This window comes from Macaca nemestrina, chromosome 1 (assembly GCF_043159975.1).
Source record: "Macaca nemestrina isolate mMacNem1 chromosome 1, mMacNem.hap1, whole genome shotgun sequence".
NCBI classification, from domain to species: Eukaryota; Metazoa; Chordata; class Mammalia; order Primates; family Cercopithecidae; genus Macaca; species Macaca nemestrina.
In genome coordinates, this window is record NC_092125.1 from 28,795,710 (window position 1) to 28,815,780 (window position 20,071).

The 20,071-nt window shown below is 37.4% G+C and overlaps 1 protein-coding gene across 4 annotated transcripts in view; it reads left to right on the forward strand.

Annotated features, from left to right (window-relative positions):
* The first annotated feature begins 4,971 nt into the window (after positions 1-4,971).
* The window catches only part of LOC105484396 (maestro heat like repeat family member 9), a 131,756-nt gene continuing 116,656 nt past the window's right edge, over positions 4,972-20,071 (forward strand). For 3 of the 4 annotated variants that reach the window (XR_011611043.1, XM_071075536.1, XM_024793643.2), the window contains exons 1-3: positions 4,972-5,094; positions 14,406-14,467; positions 16,415-16,461. Coding sequence is in view for 3 of the 4 variants with exons in the window: in XM_071075536.1 (XP_070931637.1) it covers positions 14,443-14,467; positions 16,415-16,461 (72 nt within the window). In the remaining variant the exon portion in view is untranslated. Of the gene's footprint in view, positions 5,095-11,034; positions 11,092-14,405; positions 14,468-16,414; positions 16,462-20,071 lie in introns of those variants that run through there. The other variant, XM_071075540.1, reaches the window with a different exon arrangement.

Sequence of the window (20,071 nt, forward strand, 5' to 3'; positions counted from 1 at the left end):
GTTTAATGTTAGAAATTTTTTTTTCAATTTTTTTCTATCAAAACAAAGCAGTGAAAGTATTTTTAGAATGGTGGGATAAGGAATTCTGCTGTACAGAAAGCATGGCTGCAGAGGCCTCAGGAAACTTTCCTTCATGGCAGAAGGGGAAGCAGGCACATCTTACATAGCTGGAGGAGGAAGAAGAGAGAGAAAAGAGATAGAAGGGGAAGGTGCTACTCACTTTCAAACAACCAGATCTCATGGGAACTCACTCACTATCATGAGAGCAGCAAGGGGGGAAACCCACCCCAGTGACCCAATCGCCTCCCACCACACCCCTCCTCCAACACTGGGAATTACAACTTGTCATGAGATTTGGGTGGGAACACAAATCCAAACCATATCATTCTGCCCTTGGCCCCTCCCCAATCTCATGTCCTTCTCATACTGCAAAATACAATCATCTCTTCTCAACAGTTCTCCAAAGTCTTAACTCGTTTCAACATTAACTCAAAAGTCCAAAGTCTCATCTGAGACAAGTCTAGTGCCTTCTGTCTATGAGCCTGAAAAATCAAAAACAGTTAGTAAGTTAGTAACTTCCAAGTTACAAAAACAGTAAGTCAGTAACTTCCAAGATACAATGGTAGTACAGGCATTAGCTAAATATTCCCTTTCCAAAAGGGAGAGATCGGACAACACAAAGGGGCTACAGGTGCCATGCAAGTCTGAAACCCAGCAGGGCAGTCTTTAAATCTTAAAGCTCCAAAATAATCTCCTTTGACTCCATGTCTCAAATCCAGAAAACAATGACACAAGGGGTGGGCTCCCAAGGCCTTGGACAGCTTTGCCCCTGTGGTTCTGCAGGGTGTTGCCCTCGTGGCTGCTTTCCCAAGTTTGTATTGAGTGCCTGCAGCCTTTCCAGGTGCACAGTACAAGCTGTTGGCAGATCTACCATTCTGGGATCTGGAGGACAGTGGCCCTCTTCTCACAGCTCCACTAGGCAGTGCCCCAGTGAGGACTCTATGTGAAGGTTCCAACCCCACATTTTCTCTCTACCCTGCTCTAGTAGAGGTTCTCCATGAGAGCTGTGCTGCCACAGGAGACTGCTGAACATCCAGGCATTTCCATATATTATCTGAAATCTAGGCATTGGCTCCCAAGCCTTAACCCTTGTCCCCTGCGACCCTGCAGGCTTAACACCATGTGGAAGCCAGCAAGGCTTATGGCTTGCATATTTTGAAGCAGTGGCCTGAGATGTACCTGGGGCTCTTTTAGCCACAGTGGTAGCTGTAACAGCTGGGACAGAAAAAACAGTGTCTCAAGGTTGCTCAGGGTAGTGGGGCCCTAAACCTGGCCCTTAAAACCATTCTTCTTTCCTAGGACTCTAGGTCTGTAATGGGAGGGACTGCCCTGAAGATCTCTGAAATGCCTTCAAGGCATTTCCCCCATTGTCTTGGCTATTAACATTTGGTTCCTCTTTACTTATGTAAATTTCTGCAGTTGGCTTGAATTCCTCCCCAGAAGATTGGTTTTTCTTTTGTACCACATGGTCAGGCTGCAAATTTTCCCAACGTTTATGCTCTGCTTCTCTTTCTAAGTTCTAGCTTCAGACCATCTCTTTGCTTAGGCATATGGGTATATACTGTTAGAAGCAGCCAGGTTACATCTTAAATGTTTTGCTGCTTAGAAATTTCTTGCACCAAATTCCCTAAATCATCACTCTCAAATTCAATCCCAGTAAGGTCCTCATGTCCACCTGAGACCTCCTCAGCCTGGCCATCTCTGTCCCACTGTCAGCATTTCGGTCAAAATCATTCAAGTCTCTAGGATGTTCCAAACTTTCTCTCATCTTCCTGTTTTTTTCTGAGCCAACAAGACTGTTCCAACCTCTGCTCCTTACCCAGCTCCAAAGCTGCTTCCACATTTTCAGGCATCTTTATAACAATGCACTGGAACAGGAATTAAAAGAAATTAAAAATGTGTAAGCAAAAACTCAGTTGTATGTAAGAAAACCCAATTCCCCCTGAAGAAGAGAAAGAGCTGAGGTCCTTTAAAATTAACTGCCTGCTTTTCTGCAGCTAGTGAGTCTTATCTCTCCCATTCCCAGGCATTGTGAAGACCCTATTTCTCTAGCTGTGTGGCTCCACGGTCACTAAACAGATAATCTCAAGTTATAAAACATGTTGTTCCTTGAAAAGTAAGAAATAACGTAACACATGTCTTAATTGAATAACTGTCTTTGTTTCTCGCTTCTGTAATATGCTTCCCCTGTTCATATCTCCCCCCGCCCCACAAAATACTTAAAAGGTAACCGGACTGTTTGTTGAGGGCTCAGTCCGTTGGATGTTAGTCCGACTGGGACGGTGCACCTAAATAATTAAATAATTCCTCCTCAACCCCTCCGTCTCTCTGATTCCTTAATTATCCCGCTGCAGCACCACTCCTAGGTATTAATTTTCTGTAGTAGTCTGTTCTCACACTGCTTTAAAGAAATATCTGAGACTGGGTAATTTATAAATAAGGTTTAACTGGCTCACTGTTCCACAGGTTCTACAGAAAGTATGGCTGGGGAGGCCTCAGGAAACTTTAAATCATGGCTGAAGGGGAAGCAGGCACATCTTACATGGCCAAAGCAGGAGGAAGAGAGAGAAGAGGGAGGCTAGAAGGAAGTCAGATGACAATAAAGAACCATAAAAATAAATTACTGGGCTGGGCCCAGTGGCTCATGCCTGTAATCCCAACACTTTGGGAGGCTAAGGCAGGTAGATCATGAGGTCAGGAGATCGAGAACATCCTGGCTAGCACTGTGAAACCCCGTCACTATGATAAGACAAAAAAATTAGCTGAGTGTGGTGGCACGCGCCTGTACTCCCAGCTACTCAGGAGGCTGAGGCAGGAGAATGGTGTGAACCTGGGAGGTGGAGCTTGCAGTAAGCCAAGATTGAGCCACTGCACTCCAGCCTAGGCAACATAGCCAGACTCCATCTCAAAAAAGAAAAAAAAAGTATATTACCAACTGAGAATTCTATACTTGGCCAAACTATGCTTCAGAAAAAAAAAAAGAAAGAAAAAATTAAGTATTCACAAATAAAGTAAGATTGTTTTTCTATCTGATCTGCCCTATGAGAAATACTGAAGATATTGTCTCACGCTGAAATAAAAGAATACTAGATAGTAACTCAAGTCTACACAGAGAGCACACTCATAAACTACAGAGGTAGTTTAAAAGTATTTGGTTTTGTTCTCCTATTATGTTTAAAAGAAAACAGCATAAAGCAATAATTATAAAACTGAGTTGGTGGGATTATAATATTTAAATATATGTATGTATAACATGTATATGTGTGTGTGTGTATGTGTGTGTGTGTATATATATATATAGTGTGCATCACAATAATAGCAGAAAGGATGAAGGAGGAAACCAGGTATACTGGAGCAAAACCTTTGTATGTTATTGAAACTAAATTAGTATTGATTCAAACTACATTGTTTTAGACTAATGTTGTAATTGTAAGCCCAGAACAAACAAAGTTTGACAATTCACACTTCCTGATTTCAAAACTTACTATGAAGACACAGTAATCAAGACAGTGTGCTACCGGTATAGGAAAAACATATAGATCAATGGGATAAAATTGAGTTCAGAAATAAACCATTTTAGTCAATTCATTTTTTACAAAGATGTGAAGACAATTAATCAGGAAAAGAATCAACTTGTTAACAAATTGTACTGAGACAACTGAATATCCAGATGCAAAAAATAAAATTAGACCCCTACCTCACACTATATACTAAAACTAATTCAAAATGAACCAAGTACCTAAATGTAAGGCATAAAACTATAAAACTCTTAGAAAAGTTCTAAATCTAATCTCTGTGAAGTTGGGCCAGGGAATGCAGGCAATGTTCTTTTTTTTTTTTTTTTTTTTTTTTTTTTTTTTAGTTATGATATCAAAAACACAGGCAACAAAAGAAAAAGAATGGCAAATTAAATTTCACTTAAATTTAAAACTTTTGTGCTTCAAGAGACACTGTCAAGAAAATGTAAAGGCAGCCCATAGAAAAGGTAGAAATATCTGCAAATTATGTATCTGATAAGAGACTAGCATCTAGAATATATAAAATATCACAACTCAATAAAACCAAACAACCTAATCAGAAAAAGTCATACATAAAATATCCAAAAGACAGAAAGAAGACTAGTGGTTGCCAGGTACTTGGGGGAGAGGGAGGGAGAATATCTGCTAACAGGTACAGGGTTTCTTTGGAGGTTGTTCTAAATGAAAATGTTCTAAAATTAGATAGTAATGATGGTTGTATACCTCTGTAAATATATTTAAAATGATTGAATTATATACTTTAAGATGATAAATTTTATGGTATGTGAATTATATCTTAATAAATCTATTATAAAAAGTGCTACAATAAACATCCTTCCCCATGTCTCTCAGAGCATCAATTGTATACATATTTATACACTCTATGGACCAACAGCTGGAAATTCTGGGTTGTAGATTTTTGGTTTTGCTAGAACTTGACAAACTTCTCTACAAACTAGTTATATCTATTTATAATCCCACCAGTCATGTGAGAAAGTTCAAGTTTCTTTTATCTTTGCCAATATTTGAAATTATCATTTTTTATTATTTTTACTTGTATTTTAGTATTTTTTAACTTATTAGCTGAGAAATAATATTTCAGTGGTTTGTTTTTTCATAACTTCAAGTGAGATTACAAATCTTTTAAAATGTTTATTGGCCATTCAGTTTTCCTTTTCTGTGAATTTTCTATTCTTATCCTTTGCCCAGCTTCTACTGGACTGTTGGTCTGCAGAACTACCTTTCAGTGCTGGTAACATAGAAACCAGAAACTTCCCCACCCCTCAATAATGACAGGTGAGTATTCGTAGCCACTTGGGCATGCCAGTACATTCTACCACATTCATTCCAGAATGGAATCTTTGAAATATATGGTTGCCATGACAAGTGTCAACATTTCAAAGAATTTGCTTGCTTGGTAACTATCTAGGTATTTTATCTTTGGCTAAGAGGTAATATACTAGAGTTTCTCTTCACTACTTTGTCTCATCAGTGATTACAGAGAAGTTACAAATATGTAAGTGAATTCCTATTAATATTTCGGTCAGTCAAAAGCTTATCTTTTTTTCTAATCCTGACTATTTTTCTTAATTTTTGTTCTCTTAAGAGAAAGAATTATTAATACATTAGAAAATTACATTACTGACCGGGTATGGTGACCCACGCCAGTAATCCCGGCACTTTGGAAAGGCCGAGGCAGGTGGATCATGAGGTCAGGAGATCGAGATCATCCTGGGCAACTTGGTGAAACCTCGTCTCTACTAAAAATACAAAAATTAGCCGGGTGTGGTGGCGGGTGCCTGTAATCCCAGCTACTCAGGAGGCTGAGGCAGGAGAAACACTTGAATCCAGGAGGTGGAGGTTGCAAAAAAAAAAAGAAAGAAAGAAAATTATATTACTAAGAGCCCTCATCCAGAAATCTTACCAAATTTGCCAATTGGAAGAATTCATCTTTATTAATTAATCTCCTAACTTCATGCCTTATTAGTAAGGGTTCTCTTATTAGTAAGGATAAGAGAAAACACAACTATATGGATAAATATATTTATTATAAGGTATTGGTTTACACAATAATAGAAGCTAGGAAGTCCTAGATTCTGCTTTCTGCAAGACAGAGACCGAGGAGATCCAGTGGTGCAGTTTGAAGGCCTGAGAGCAAGAGAATTGATGATAAAAAGTCCAGCCTGGTTCTGAGGATTCAGAACCAGAGCACTGAGGGCAGCAGATTTGTGTCCCAACTCAAGTAGTCAGGCAAAGAGACAACTAAGCATTCTTCTGCCTTCTTGTTTTATTCCAGCCCTCAAAGGATTGGAAGATATTGACCCACATTAGGGAGTGTCATTTCCTATACTCAGAACACTAATTTAAATGCTAATCTCTTTTGGAAATACCCTCACAGACATACCCCAAAATAATGTTTACCAGATATCTGGGCAACCTATGGCTCACTCAGTTTGACACATAATATTAACTAACTATAATGAGTTCCCACACTGAAAATTTGGAACCCATATACATATCCTTAAGCCATATTTAATCTCCAAATAAAGTCAATAACAAGCTCATAATTCCATTTAACATGTTGAAATGTAGCACGATTGATAAGGAATCAGAGAGACTGATGGGGTTGAGGAGGATATTTATTATTTAGGTGCACCGGCCCAGTCGGATTAACATCCAAAGGACTGAACCCTGAGCAAAGATTTAAGTTACCTTTTAAGCATTCCGTGGGGCAGGGGGAGATCTGTGCAGGGGGAAGCATATTAGAGAAGCGAGAAACAAAGACAGTTATTCAATTAATTGAGACATGCATCACATCATTTCTTACTTTTCTAGGAAAAAACATGTTTTATGACTTGAGTTTATCTGTCTAGTGACCTTGCACCTGCACAGCTAGAGAAACAGGGTCTTCACAATGCCTGGGAAAGGAGACAAGATAAATCTCACTAGCCACAGAAAAGCAGGCAGTTAATTTTGAAGGGCTTCAGCTCTTTCTCTTTCTCAGGGAGAATTGGGTTTTCTTACATACAACTGAGTTTCTGCTTACACATTCTTTAATTTCTTTCAATTCCTGTTCCAACATATGTCCTGCATACAAATGAAAATGCACTAAACCCTCCTCAGAGGAGGAGATAAAGTCCTTCAGTGACGTTTACTCTCTTCCTTGATGTCCTGTAACTTAAATAATATGATGTAACATTAACAATATTAAATACTAGAATATGAAGTCATTACATTTTATATTATGTGATAAGAGAATAAGAAAAGAAAAAATATTTGCTGATATATACACACAGATATGTATTCAGAACAAAATTAAGAGGCAATACTAAGAGACACACTAAGAGATCTTTTGTATTGCAGATATACTCTTCCTTCCCTCCATTATGGAATAGTAGTCCAATTTCTCTTTGGTAGTGTGGATCAGTCAGTCCAAGCAGCACCATAACTCCCTTCTTAGCCTGTTGACTCAGAAGCACAAGGAGACCAAGGTGGCCAGGTGGCAGTCTTAACTTCCAGTTCAATGGAATTCTTGTTGTGTCCCCTGATGGAATAATTCTTCCCTCCAGAACTGAGATCTCTAAGACAGCAGAGCATAATGTCACAAGAACAGGAAGCTAGTGGGTCACTAAGGATAATAGTGAGTGGTGCAACTCCTATTTTCACCCCTTGATCCATAGACCCAGGAATCCTGGTTATAGAAGAAACAGCACTATAAATTGAACACATTCAGAGCATATTCAGTTTTCCGGAGAATCTTGCCCCAGCCCTTCTAGGTATTGATATCTAGCTGGTGATGTAACTGAGTCTTCAAAAGGTCATTCCACCATTCTATCAAACAAGTAGCTTAGGATGGTGGGGAACATGATAAGACTAGTGAATTCCATGAGCATAAGCCGATTGCCCCACTTCTTTTGCTGTGAAGTGAGTTCCTTGATCGGAAGCAATGCTGTGTGGAATAACATGATGGTGGATAAGACATTCTATAAGTCCACAAATGGTAGTTTTGGCAGAAGCATTGCATACCTGGAAGGCAAATCCGTATCCAGAGTGTCTATTTCAGTAAGAACAAAATGCTTCCTCTTCTATGATGGAAGCAGTCCAATGTAATCAACCTGGCACCAGGTAGCTGGCTGATCACTCTGGGCCATATCAAGGACTCAGTGTTTTTCTCTGCTACTGGCATATTGGCCACTCAGTAGTGGCTATAGTTAGGTTATCCTTGACAAATGAAAGTCCTTGTTGCTGGACCCATACATAACTTACATCCCTGACACTATGGCTACTTTGATCATGAGATTATTGGGTAATGACAATAGTAGCTGAAGAAATAGCCCAATTGGTATCTACAGAATGTATCATCCTATCTACTTGATTATTAAATAATCCTCAGCTGAGATCGCCCTTTGGTGACTATTTACAGAAAACACAAATATCTTTAAACTTTTTGCTAATTCAGAGATGTCTATCCACATATCTCTCCCTCAAATTTCTTCATCAATTTTCCAATCATGTTCCTTCCAAGTTTCTGACCATCTAGAAATATCATTGGCCACAGTGGATGAATCAGTATATAATCACACATCTGGCTATTTCTCCTTCCAATCAAAGTAAAAAAACAGATTCAGGGCTCGAAGTTCTGCCTACAGGGAGGATTGCACTGCTTGGAGTTTTGCCCACTGGGAATATTTCTCTTGATCATTGTCCTTCAGAGATGTCCCAAAAGGGGGCTATCGGGATACAGTCATCCACTTTCAAGTTGTATCTGTATATCATGTAGAACCATCTGTAAACCAGGCTGTTTTCTTCCTCTGTCAATTGATCATAGGGAGCTCCCCATGAGGCCATAGTTGCAGGCAAATAAAGAGAAGGCAGGGTAGCAGGAGGAAGGATCATGGGCTTTTGACCACTTCTTTATGTAATTTACTTGTGCCTTCAAGACCTGCTCATGCCTGATCACATGTATATCACTTCCATTTGATGATGGAATACTTCTGTGCACACCCAACTTTATGGCTTGGTGGGTTGGATAACACCAAGTTCATGATAAGCAGCTCAGGTCACATGGTAACTTGGTGCCACATGGTCAAGCATTCAGTCTCTACTAAGGCCTAGTAGCATGTCAAAGGCTGTCTCTCAAAAGATGACTAATTATCTGCAGAGGAGAGTAAGGCTTTGCTCCAAAATCCTGGGGGCTTGCACTTCAATTCACTGCCAAAGGCTCTAAAAAGCATCATTATCTGCCACTGATACATCAAGCACCATTGGATCTGCTGGATCCTATTGTCCAAGTACCAGAGCAGATTGTACAGCAGCCTGGACCTGTTTCAGAGTCTTCTTTTATTATGGGCTCCATTTAAATTAGCAGCTTTTTAGAACACTTGGTGAATGTGCTGGAGTAACACACCCAGATGAGAAATATGTTGCCCAAAATCTGTAGAGGTCCATTGGGCATTCTGCTTCTTTTTTGGTTTTAGGAGGTGCCAGATACAACAAGTTACCTTTAACCTTAGAAGGGATTTCTCAACATGCTCCACACTACTGGACTCCAAGAAATTTCACTGAGATAGAAGGCCCCTGAATTTTTGTCAGATTTATTTCCCACCCTCTGGCACACAGGGGTCCTGCCATAAGTTTAGAGTATTGCTACTTCTTGTTCAGAAAGTCCAGTAAGCACAATATCATCAATATAATGAACCAGTGTGATGTTTATGGATGGGCAAGTGATCAAGACTCCTGAAAACTAAATTATAACATAGAGCTGGAGAGTTGACATGCCCCTGTGGTAGAACAGTGAAGGTGTATTGCTGGTCTTGCCAGCTGAAGACAAACTACTTCATGTGCACCTTACTGAAAGGGATGGAGAAAAAAAGCATTTGCCAGATTGATAGCTGCATACCAGGTACCAGGGAATATGTCAATTTGCTCAAGCAATGAAATCACACCTGGGACAGAAACTGTATTTGGAGTTACCACCTGGTTAAGTTTACAGTAATCCACTGTCAGTCTCTAAGATCTATCTTCTTCACAGTCCAAATAGATAATTTAAATAGGGATGTGGTGGGAATGACCACCTCTGAATCATTCAAGTCCTTGATGATGGCACTAATCTCCGCAATCCCTCCGGGAATGCAGTATAGATTCCAGCTTACTATGTTCCTAGGTAGAGGCAGTTCTTGTGGCTTCCATGTGGCTTTTCTCACCATAATATCCCTCACTTTACAGCTCCAGCAAGCAGCATGGGGATTCCACTAGCTACTCAGCATGTCTATTCCAATTATGCATTCCAGAACTGAGGAAATAACCTCAGTTATAACAAATAACTCTGTACTAACCGAGGATGGATTTGGGGACACACTGGACCCACTGTTAGAAGGACCTGAGCTACACTCCATTGAACTGCTGACCTCCCTAATTCCCTATTCTGACTGGACGGCCAGAATGACATTTTGGGTTTCCTGGAATTATTGTCAGTTCAGAACCATTGTCTAGTACTTCCCAAAAGTTCTGATTATCTCCTTTCCCCAAGGCACACTTATCCTGGAAAAGGCCATAGGTCCCTTTGTGGCAGTCCGGGAGAAAGATTCACAGTATAAATTTTGGTAGTATACTAAGGTCCTTCTTCAAAGGGACCCTGCCTCCCCTTCACTCAAGGAATTCTGGGCTTTATAAGCCAGCTTAAGTCTGGGAAATGATTGAGGAATCATGACTTAATTTTTTATTTAGGTTAGATTTTTGTTTACTTGACCTAGAACTTTTATGCTTACACAAATCAAATAAGAATTTAATAGGCCTCCTATCTGTTTAACTTCTAGGAACACCATGATCAACTAGCCAATACCATAGGTTCACAAGAGGCAGACTATTTTGACTGCTGCTTTGAGTTTTTGTTATTCATTAAGTCAACCACACTCATCTTTCCATTGGCTGTTGAGCTTGCCCTTTTGCCCCTGCCACTCTGAAATCCAATTATCCTCATCACATTTATATTTCTCCATTCAATGGCTGCAGTTTCCACCATAGTAGGGTCTGATCTACAGAAAAGAGCAAACACAGAGCTCCTCAAGGATGCTGGGACTTCCCTCACAAATTGCTTGCTGTAGTGGTGAAAGATGTGCCTTCTGGACACTCCCAGCATGAGGGACTAGGTTGTAAATGACAAATTCACTCTAACATTCCAATCTCCCTAAGCCTTTGAATCCCTTTTCTGCCTTAAGCTCTACAGGTCTGGCATTTCTAACTTTCTCCTCATGGGCCACTTTTTGGTCCATGTTTTAGCCAATCAACAAAACAAGTAGTTAGAGCCACTTCTAATTCCCTGAGCTGCACCATTAAATGCAGAATCTCTGCTTAGTGAGCCCATATCAATAAACATGGCCTAATTCAACTTTTTGTGTCTTCCTCCATTATCCCACAGCTTTATTATTTATTTCTGCACAGGTTCCCTGGATTTCTGCTTGTAGAAAGAAGAAAACTCAGTCATTCTTTTGGAATATAGCACATTTCCTCATGGGTAACACCTTGTACCTTGACTTTAGGGACCCTCTGGAACTTGAGTCTAGTTACGGGTCTAGAAGCAAAGAAGAGTGGTGGGAGTGGGTCCCCTGAGAAGACTCAGCATTATCTTGCTTGGCAACTGCCTCAGGGGAGGCAATTACAGTTTCCTCCAGCAATGTAGAGTAGACACACACACACAAACACACACACATACACAAAGTTGGGGGGGGGATGAATACCAATAATTTTATCAAGGGTAAAATTTTAGATCTTTCCTAAAGTTTCTTTCTGTATGTCTTTAATCCTGTGATAAATTTTAAGAAACTTTTGTTAAAGCAAAGTCTCTGATAGGGTAGAGGCCAGTAACATACATTTACTAAAATATGGGATATTCAAAAACAGCAAGGAAAGCACTCCAGTTATGGAGTAACAGCTGAATTGTATGGAAATATGACACGCCTGGAATAGGGCTTTTGTTCACATGTTTGGACCCAGAGATACCTCCCTGGATAGATGACCGATGCTTTTCCTGGGTGATAGGGATGTGAGGAAAGCAAGGTGAGTAGCTTAGACAGAGAAAGGGGAATGGAATGCATACACTAAGTAAACCTTCTTTGGTTCTGGTTTTGAACCAAGGATAAGCTGGTGAAGCTGAACTAAACAAGAAATCACACAAACAAGCTGTTGTTGCCTGCAGGTGGGCCAGGGTAAAGGAGGCCAATTCTGCAGAAGCTCTAATGCTGCCAGGGTGAAATAGTTGGGGAAAAGTAAAGCTAAAAGAGCAAATTTATACATACTATGCTGGATCAAGAGGAACATTCCTCAAGGTGAAAGTCCTGAAAATATTTGATTTGGAAGTAGCCCAATTTATTCTAATAGGCAATAATTTTAAAAGAATCAATACAGGTTCTAAACAAATATTTTACAAGAAAAAAGTAGAAAAGTAAAAAATAATCAATGACAATTAAAACTGGAAAGATATCAAATGGCAGATGAAAAACTGTTTTAATTTAATGGAGTGATTTTATCTATAAAATGTGATCTCAAAGTAGATATATAAGAATTTAGGAAAGACATAGGGAAGCTCAGGAAAAAAATGGAATGTTAAAAATACTCTGAAAAGGCCAAAAGCAATGTTGGAAACAGTGCAAAGAAAATGAATATTGGTAAAAACGTGCTAAGGAGAATTAAGGACCAGACTGAGGTAAGCTAGAAAGACTTCAGAAATGAGACAAAATATAAGCATAACTGGTATCACTAAAGAAGAGAACCAAAATAACAGAGGAGAAGGAAATACGTAAATAAAATTTAATAAAATGTTTTATGAACATATAGATTCAAAAGCAGACTATGTCCCTAGAAAAATTAAGTCAGTCAATGATGAGCTCTTTCCTTGTAAAGTTACTTAATTTCAAAAATAAACAAGGAATCCTTTGGAAATCCAGAGAGGGAGAAAAAGGTTCATTTGATCTATATAGGAGACAAAAAAAGTAGCTAACCTTAGCCTTTTCCACAACAGTGCTAGATGACAATGGAACAATGTCTGTAAAACGCTTATGAAAACATTATAGCTCAAGAATATTATATGCAGCCAAACTTTAACTCAGTGTAACAGTTTTAATGTGAAAAAAAAACAAGGAATGTGATTCTCATGAGTCTCTCTTAAATAAAGTCAAAGAAAATGAACTTTAGCTCAACAAGAAATGAATGGGGAAAGTCTGGCAGTATGCACAGAATCTGTTACATGAAGGGCTAAGACATAAAGGAAGTAGGATTATTGTTACATAACTGAATGTAAATATTATACATCTTGAAAGTATAAAAGTGATATTGCTAATAACAATTATAACAAAAAAGATAAGGAGAAAGTTAATAAACACATTGATTTCATTTTTAAAACCTAGGGGTTATTAAAGTAAATAAGCAATATAAACACAAATGCATAAAGGTTTCACTAATAAAATCAACTAAAATTTTAAGAGGAGTGACAGAGAAAATAGAAATGAACCAATTTCATCTTTGCTCATAGTTGGAAATCAACAGATTCTGTCTAAAGTTTTGAGGAATAAATATAAGAAGTTATTGTAATCCTAAACATCATCACCACAGGAATATAAACCTTTCATATTAAAAAAATACACAAAAACACCACATCACACACATACAAAGTGAGGAGAAAAACATCAAATAATAAGATATTTCAAGGTAACGACAACAACAATAAAAGCACATATAAAATACAGTGACAAAATCTGTTATGGAATAAATGACAAGAGATTGAACTTACGTAGAAAGAGAAAGAAATATAGTTAAATCACTAACAGAGTCCAGCAATATGTTACATACTAGAGGCATTTATAAAACAAAGTATCTCAAAAAGGTTGCAAATAAAAAGATGGAAGAAAGGAATACCAAAAAAGTGTAAACAACCACAAAGTAGGTGTTGGGATCATAATTCAGACAAACTTGAATTTCAAGCTTTAAAATAAGCTTTAAGGCAGTAAAGGTGATTTTTTAAATGTATCACATTATGAAAAAGTTCATAATCCATTATGATGATAAAATAATTATGAAAATCTATGTAGTAAGAAGAATTTTAAGATGGCTCCCAATATTCGTGTCCCCTAGTATCCATGTCTTATATCAATCCCTCCACTTGAAGCTGAAATATTAAGGAAGGGTATGGGATGAAGCTCTGAATATGATGGGAAATCATTCTCATGATTATGTTATATAATGTGGAAGAAGGAATTGTACAGCTATAATTAAGGTTACTAATCAGTTATCTTTGAGTTAAAAGGAAGAGTATTTGAGTGGCCTGTCCTAATCACATGACCCTTTTAAGTCTGGGTCTGGAGGTTGGAGACAGAAGTTGGAGACTGGTAGCATGAGATGGCCTCTGGAACAGGTCATATGGCAAGAAACCATACACGGCTTCTAGATGCTGAGTATTGCCCTCAGCCACAGCCAACAAAGTAATAGGGTCTTTAATCTGACAGCCTCAAACAATTGAATTTTCCCAACAATCTAACTGACCTTGAAAGAGAACTCTGAGCCTCAAATGAGATAGCACTCCCAGTTGACATCCTGAGTCCATCTGTGTGAGACCCTGAGCAGACTACAGCTAAACTGAGACTGAACCTTCTGACCTAAGACACTATAATAACTAGGTATTTTTAAGCCATTAAATTTTGATAAATTGATGTATCGCTATAGAAAATTAACACAATCCATATACTATATATCATAGTACCATCTAAATTGATAGAGCAAAAAAAAACTGTAGGAAAGTTTCTGGTTTATGTATTAATACATGATACTCTTTTGCAGCATTAGTAGTAGAAGACTTTAATTCACCTCTGTCAGCATGTCGGCAAAGAATCCAAAAGCAAGTAAGTCTTTAGGACATAATAGATAGAGATAGGAGGAGGCATTTTTGTGTATGTGTGTGTATGAGTGGCAGATGACAGAGAGAAAACTTTACATTATTCTGTATCCATGATAACAAAAAATGTACCTTTTTTTCCCTAATGACCATAGAACATTCACAAACGTAACCATGTATTAGGCTAGAAATTTCTGTATAAATTCCAAAAAGTAGAAATAGAAGACATATTCTCTGATTACAGTGCAAAAAATTATAAACTAACAATGAATTTATGAAACAAGCGAAAAACAACCTATCACTTGTCAAGTAAACTTTCTATTTTAAACAATTGTTGGGTCAAAGAGGAAATTAATAGGAAACTACAAAGTATTGATAATACTACATATCAAACTCTATAGTATACAGCCAAAGGGGTCACAGAGAAAAATTTACAGCCTTTAATACTTAGAAAAATAAACCAGAAAAAAATGAGAATAATGAAATCAAGTATTGAAAGCAAGAAGTTATACAAATAAAACAAAATAAATCTAAGGATGGCAGAAAGAAAATGACCCATATAAAGATGAAGTTGAATATTTGAATTCAGGAAGAGAAAAATAGTAGTACTAATAAATAAATTCAAATCTTGTATATTTTTTTCATGATGAGACAGGCAGGCATTCACTCTGTAATATTTTTTCCTCAAAGCTATATTCCCAGTCTAATTATGTGGGAAAAAAGTCAGATAAATACAAATAGAGGTACATTTTACAAAATACCTAACCAGTACTCTTCAAAACTGTCAAGGTCATAAACAAGGAAAGATTGCTAAACTTTTAGAGATCAGAGGAAACTAGGGAGATATGCTGACTAAATGCAGCATGGAATCCTGGACTGGATCCTATAACAAGAAAAGGATATTAGTGGAAAAATAGGTGAAATCCAAATAAAGTCTGAATTTTAGTTAATGTAATTGTAATAATGTTAATTTCTTAGTTTTGAAAAATGTGCCATGATTATGTAAGATTTTGGTTAACACTGGGGGGAACTGGTTGAAGGATACATGAGAAATTACTGTCTTTGTAACTTTCCTATAGCTCTGAAATAAAAAGTTTATTTTTAAAAAAAGAATCAAAGAAGATCTAGAAAATCTAAATATACCAATTAAAATAGAAGACATAAAATAATTATCAAAGTGCTACCTCCTCCAAGCAAGCAAAGGAAAACATAACAGGTTCTAAAAATTTCATAAGGCAATTTTATCAATCATTTCAGTAACTGATAACTCTACTTATAATTAAATTATTTTGATAACATTGAAAATTTAAAAGCCCCTCATACTTTTTCCCAAGAAGTTATAATTCAAACAAAATTATATTTTTCTTTCCAATTTTAATATATGCATTTATTTCTATTTAAAAATAATATTTGATGGTACTTCCAGAAATGGTAAATGATGGTGGTAGTAATGGTAATCTTTGTTTTATTCTTTACCTTAATAAGAATGCTCTATTTATTTTCTAATTATACCTGGTACCCTCTTTTTTATCTGTCACATTAAGACAGGAACTACATAGTCATTTTATTTAAAAATGTTATCAAGTTTATATTTAAAATCTTATAAATTTGGAACTCAAAAATTATTGTGTAGAATTTCTTCTTTAGCAATTAATGTTGAGAATTGTATTATAGATTCTCTTTTATTGAACCATCCTCTATGTAATAAATACTACTAGGGCATAGTGTTTCATTCTTTTAATGTGCTGCCATATTCTGCCTGCTAATCTTTGTGTTAAGTGTTGTCCAGTAATACTCACAGTAAATTTGTCTGTAGTTTTAGTGTGTGTGTGGATGTCCTTGTTGGGCTTTGACATTAAGGTCATAGTAGCTTCAGATTTGGAAATCAGGCTCCACTAAGATGATAAGAGGCTATGTTCATTCCTTTTTAACTAATCTCCTTCTTTCTGGCTAGTGAGTAGTCTCCAGATTCTGCAATACAGTGTGAAATGGCACCACATGGTAAGTGATATTCTATAAGGATATCAATGTAATTGAAATCTCTTAGAAAAAATAACTTTTTAACTGTTTCCATTACAAGGATGTTACAAGTAATGTTTAAAGTACATGTGTTGGGGTAGAAAGGGAAAAAAAGGCAATTTGGTTAAAAATTGTTTTTACCTGTATGTCCCTGCAGCGTCATTTCTTCTTCACTCTCTCATGCTCCTGAAAATGACCTTCAGTACTAATTTAAAAGGATGAAACTCTTTACCCATGCTACTATTTATCCCACCCATCCTCCAACAACTGACTGGTCTCTAGGATAGTCTCCTCACTCATATTTTACCTTCCATCATCACTGTGGAAACCCTTCCGGTCAAACTGAAGCCCTTTCTACCTAGTCTCTATTGAATGATATTATTTCCTTATTTGAGAGCCATTCTAGTTTGCGTCTTTCCTTTTCCATTTATCTTATTGTTTTCTAGATCTTTTGCAAATTTCTTGTCTTTGATCTTTTGAGAGCAGAGATTGTGACTATTCATCTTTGTGTTCTCTGCAGTGTGTAGCATGGTATTGTCTTAGTGGATATTCACTCAGTCATTTTTCAAAATCGTATTAAAATTCTGAACCTCTAATAGACCCTACCATCATTTTAATCCACATCCAAATTAATACAGAAGAAATAGGGGAGGGCTACCATAAGAAAATATGTAATCTTCTACCTTTAGAAAAGAAATACTTCAGTGTGGATATTAAAACTTTTATAGACTTCCTTCATAATCCATAGGTCAAAGTTGCTGATAATTAAAGCAAAACATTGATAACATTTGGTGGACAAATTGACTTTTCCAGCCAAGACATGAGGAGAGTTGTTAATAAAATCATATTCTATTACACAGGGTCATTTAATCCTTTCCCATTTGTATAGTTCATAGAGTCAGAAAGAGGCAGTTTAGAATTACACTCAATCACTCATTCATTCATTCAATAAATATTTATTGATAATCTGCTATGCATTAAATATTATGCTATCTTTTTGAGAAACAAAGTAGAATAAAACTCAAACACTAGCCCCAAATTCCTTATAGTCCAATGGGAGAGATTTACAAAAACTTCAGTAGTTAGAAACTGCTACAAGTTATGAAGAAGTTACAATATTCAGGAAATGATAGAAGTACATTTGGAGGGACATTCAAATATGACTTTGGGCCAGAGAAGATTTGAGCTGGACTTTGAAGGATGAGTAGAATGCCTAGATGAAGGTGAAGTACATTCCAAGAAGAGGAAACAGCACCTGTAAAGGCATGGAGAAAGAAAAAGCAACATACATTTGTAGAATTATAGATTTTAGCTATGGTTCCCCAGGAAGTAGACTCTAAAGTAACAGTGGATGTGCTCTTTGGATCAATACTTGGGGATTAGTAGTAGAGGCAAAGTGAAGGAAGCAGGATTAAGTACAAGGAGGTGTTGAACTGCAATGCACTTGCAAAATAGGTCTCAGGTACTTCTGCAGGGTGCTCTGTAACTGGGATGACCTTTCAAAGTTGACCCTCTTTGAGGCAAGGAGGTTTGGTCTTTTTTTCCCCATGTCAACTAGTCATTAGATGTAGGTTGCTCCCAGAGAGGGGATGTGATCTTAGGTAGGAAGGCTCTTTGGCTAAGAGAATTCTCAAGAATACTTATCTAAGAGCTCTCAGCTGCCAACACTTCCACAAGTTGTGGAAAGAGTATTTCAATACTGAAATGGAGAGGGGTGGTCTAAACAGCACCCTGTAGCATCCATCTAAGACAAAAGGTGTATCTAGAATGAAGACTGGTCAAGAGGAAATGATAGGAGTTGTGGATAGAGGGGTAAGCACAGACTTAGTCATGAAAGTTCCTTTAAGCTTTGCTAAAAAGTTCAAAACCTTGGTGACTTATTTAATCAGGAGAGTGGTGTTGCTCTATCAAAATTATAGATGATGAAACACAAAGATACTCATTATAAGTAATAACAGACATCTGAGTTGCAGTGTATACTTGAGGGCTGATGGCTGTTGGGAACTCCTGCACCTGGGTCAAGTGGGCTGGTGCTTCAAAATTCAAAAACAAAAAACCAAAACACAGCACAGTGGGGATCTTCCAGAACATGTAGCTGGACCTTGAAAGTGACACTCCCCTAGTAGATTGAGTTCTTCATCAGCAGGGCTGTTGGGGGCACCACCTGCTATGCCAGAACGAATCACCAACGGGAAGGGGACAATAAATTATTGCATGGATGGACCAAAAAGGAAACATATTTCCCCTAATTCCTCAGCCACCCACAACTCCAGAGATACAAAGACAGGGAATATGAGAAAGGGAACAGAGTACTGAGAGGTGTGAGAGAGGGAAATCCCTTCCCCATTCCAATGATAGTAAAAATAGCTAAAACTTACATAGTACCAATGACATGTTAGGCAGACTCTAAGTGCTTTAAATGAATAACTCATTTAATCCCCACAACAGCCCTGTGGGGTAAGTACTACCTTGAAAATGGGGAAACATAGGCAGAAAGTCACCGGCTCATAGTCACATAGCTAGCAAGTGGCTGCAGAGTTGCTGGTCTAAGCACTAAGCTATACTGTGTTTACCCTAAAACCAAAATCCTTGCCTGCTCTGGGTATCAAGGAAGACTTTTGAACAAACAATAAAGTTGAAGATTTTAAATAAACAGGATTTAGTACTAACAATAATGATGAGACTGTATTAATAACCAAAACGAGATGGAGAATTAATGAAATCAGACTTAGAATAGTCCATAAGGGAGACAGCCATCTATCAGGGAAAGATAGGGCAAGGGAGTTGGCAGAGAAGAACAGAGCACAGTGGCAGCAGTTACAGGAAAACATAGAACCAATTCCTATATATATACCTTAGAGGCTAAAACTGCTCACAAAAGAGTATCATTAACATTCTTATATCTGCATATTCTATTGCTAGGAGAATGCACAGGAAAGCAGTAACAACTGTAGATTCTGGGGATGGAAATTAGAGGATGGGAGCTAGAGAAGGGGAAGACTTGAAAACATTGTTCACTGTTTACGCTTTTGTACTGTACTGCACATGCATGTGTATTACCTTTTCACATGTTCAAATAAATAAATAAATAAGGTATATTACTTTAAAAGTCCATTCAAAAACATGCTTCTATGAATAATCTAAGTTTTATTGCTGGATCAAACTATATCTATATTTTGATATAGTCTATATTTACAATCCATCTTTTGCTCTTGTAAAGGGGCTGTTTACTATGCATGTTTGTAAATGTCCCTCAGCCTTAAATCCTCCATTTTGTCTAATTTTTATTCTTTATTTTGTTTTAGCCTTTATTTTTATATCATCAAATTGTTTTTCTTTGTCTCTAAGCCACTGAAAATTCCTCTTTTTTTCCCCTAGTGTGGGAGGGGGTCCTGATGAAAAAATGGAAAGATATCTTCCTATGTGGATTTGAAGGAATTTTAAAATAGAGATTTGCCATCAGTTAGAGATGATCACACTAAATTTTGATCTAGTTACATGTATATACTATTAGAGAAGCACAATAGTCCAAACACAATTATTGCCAATAGTGTGATAAGGAGTTTTGTTGAAAATATAAAGTGCACAGAAA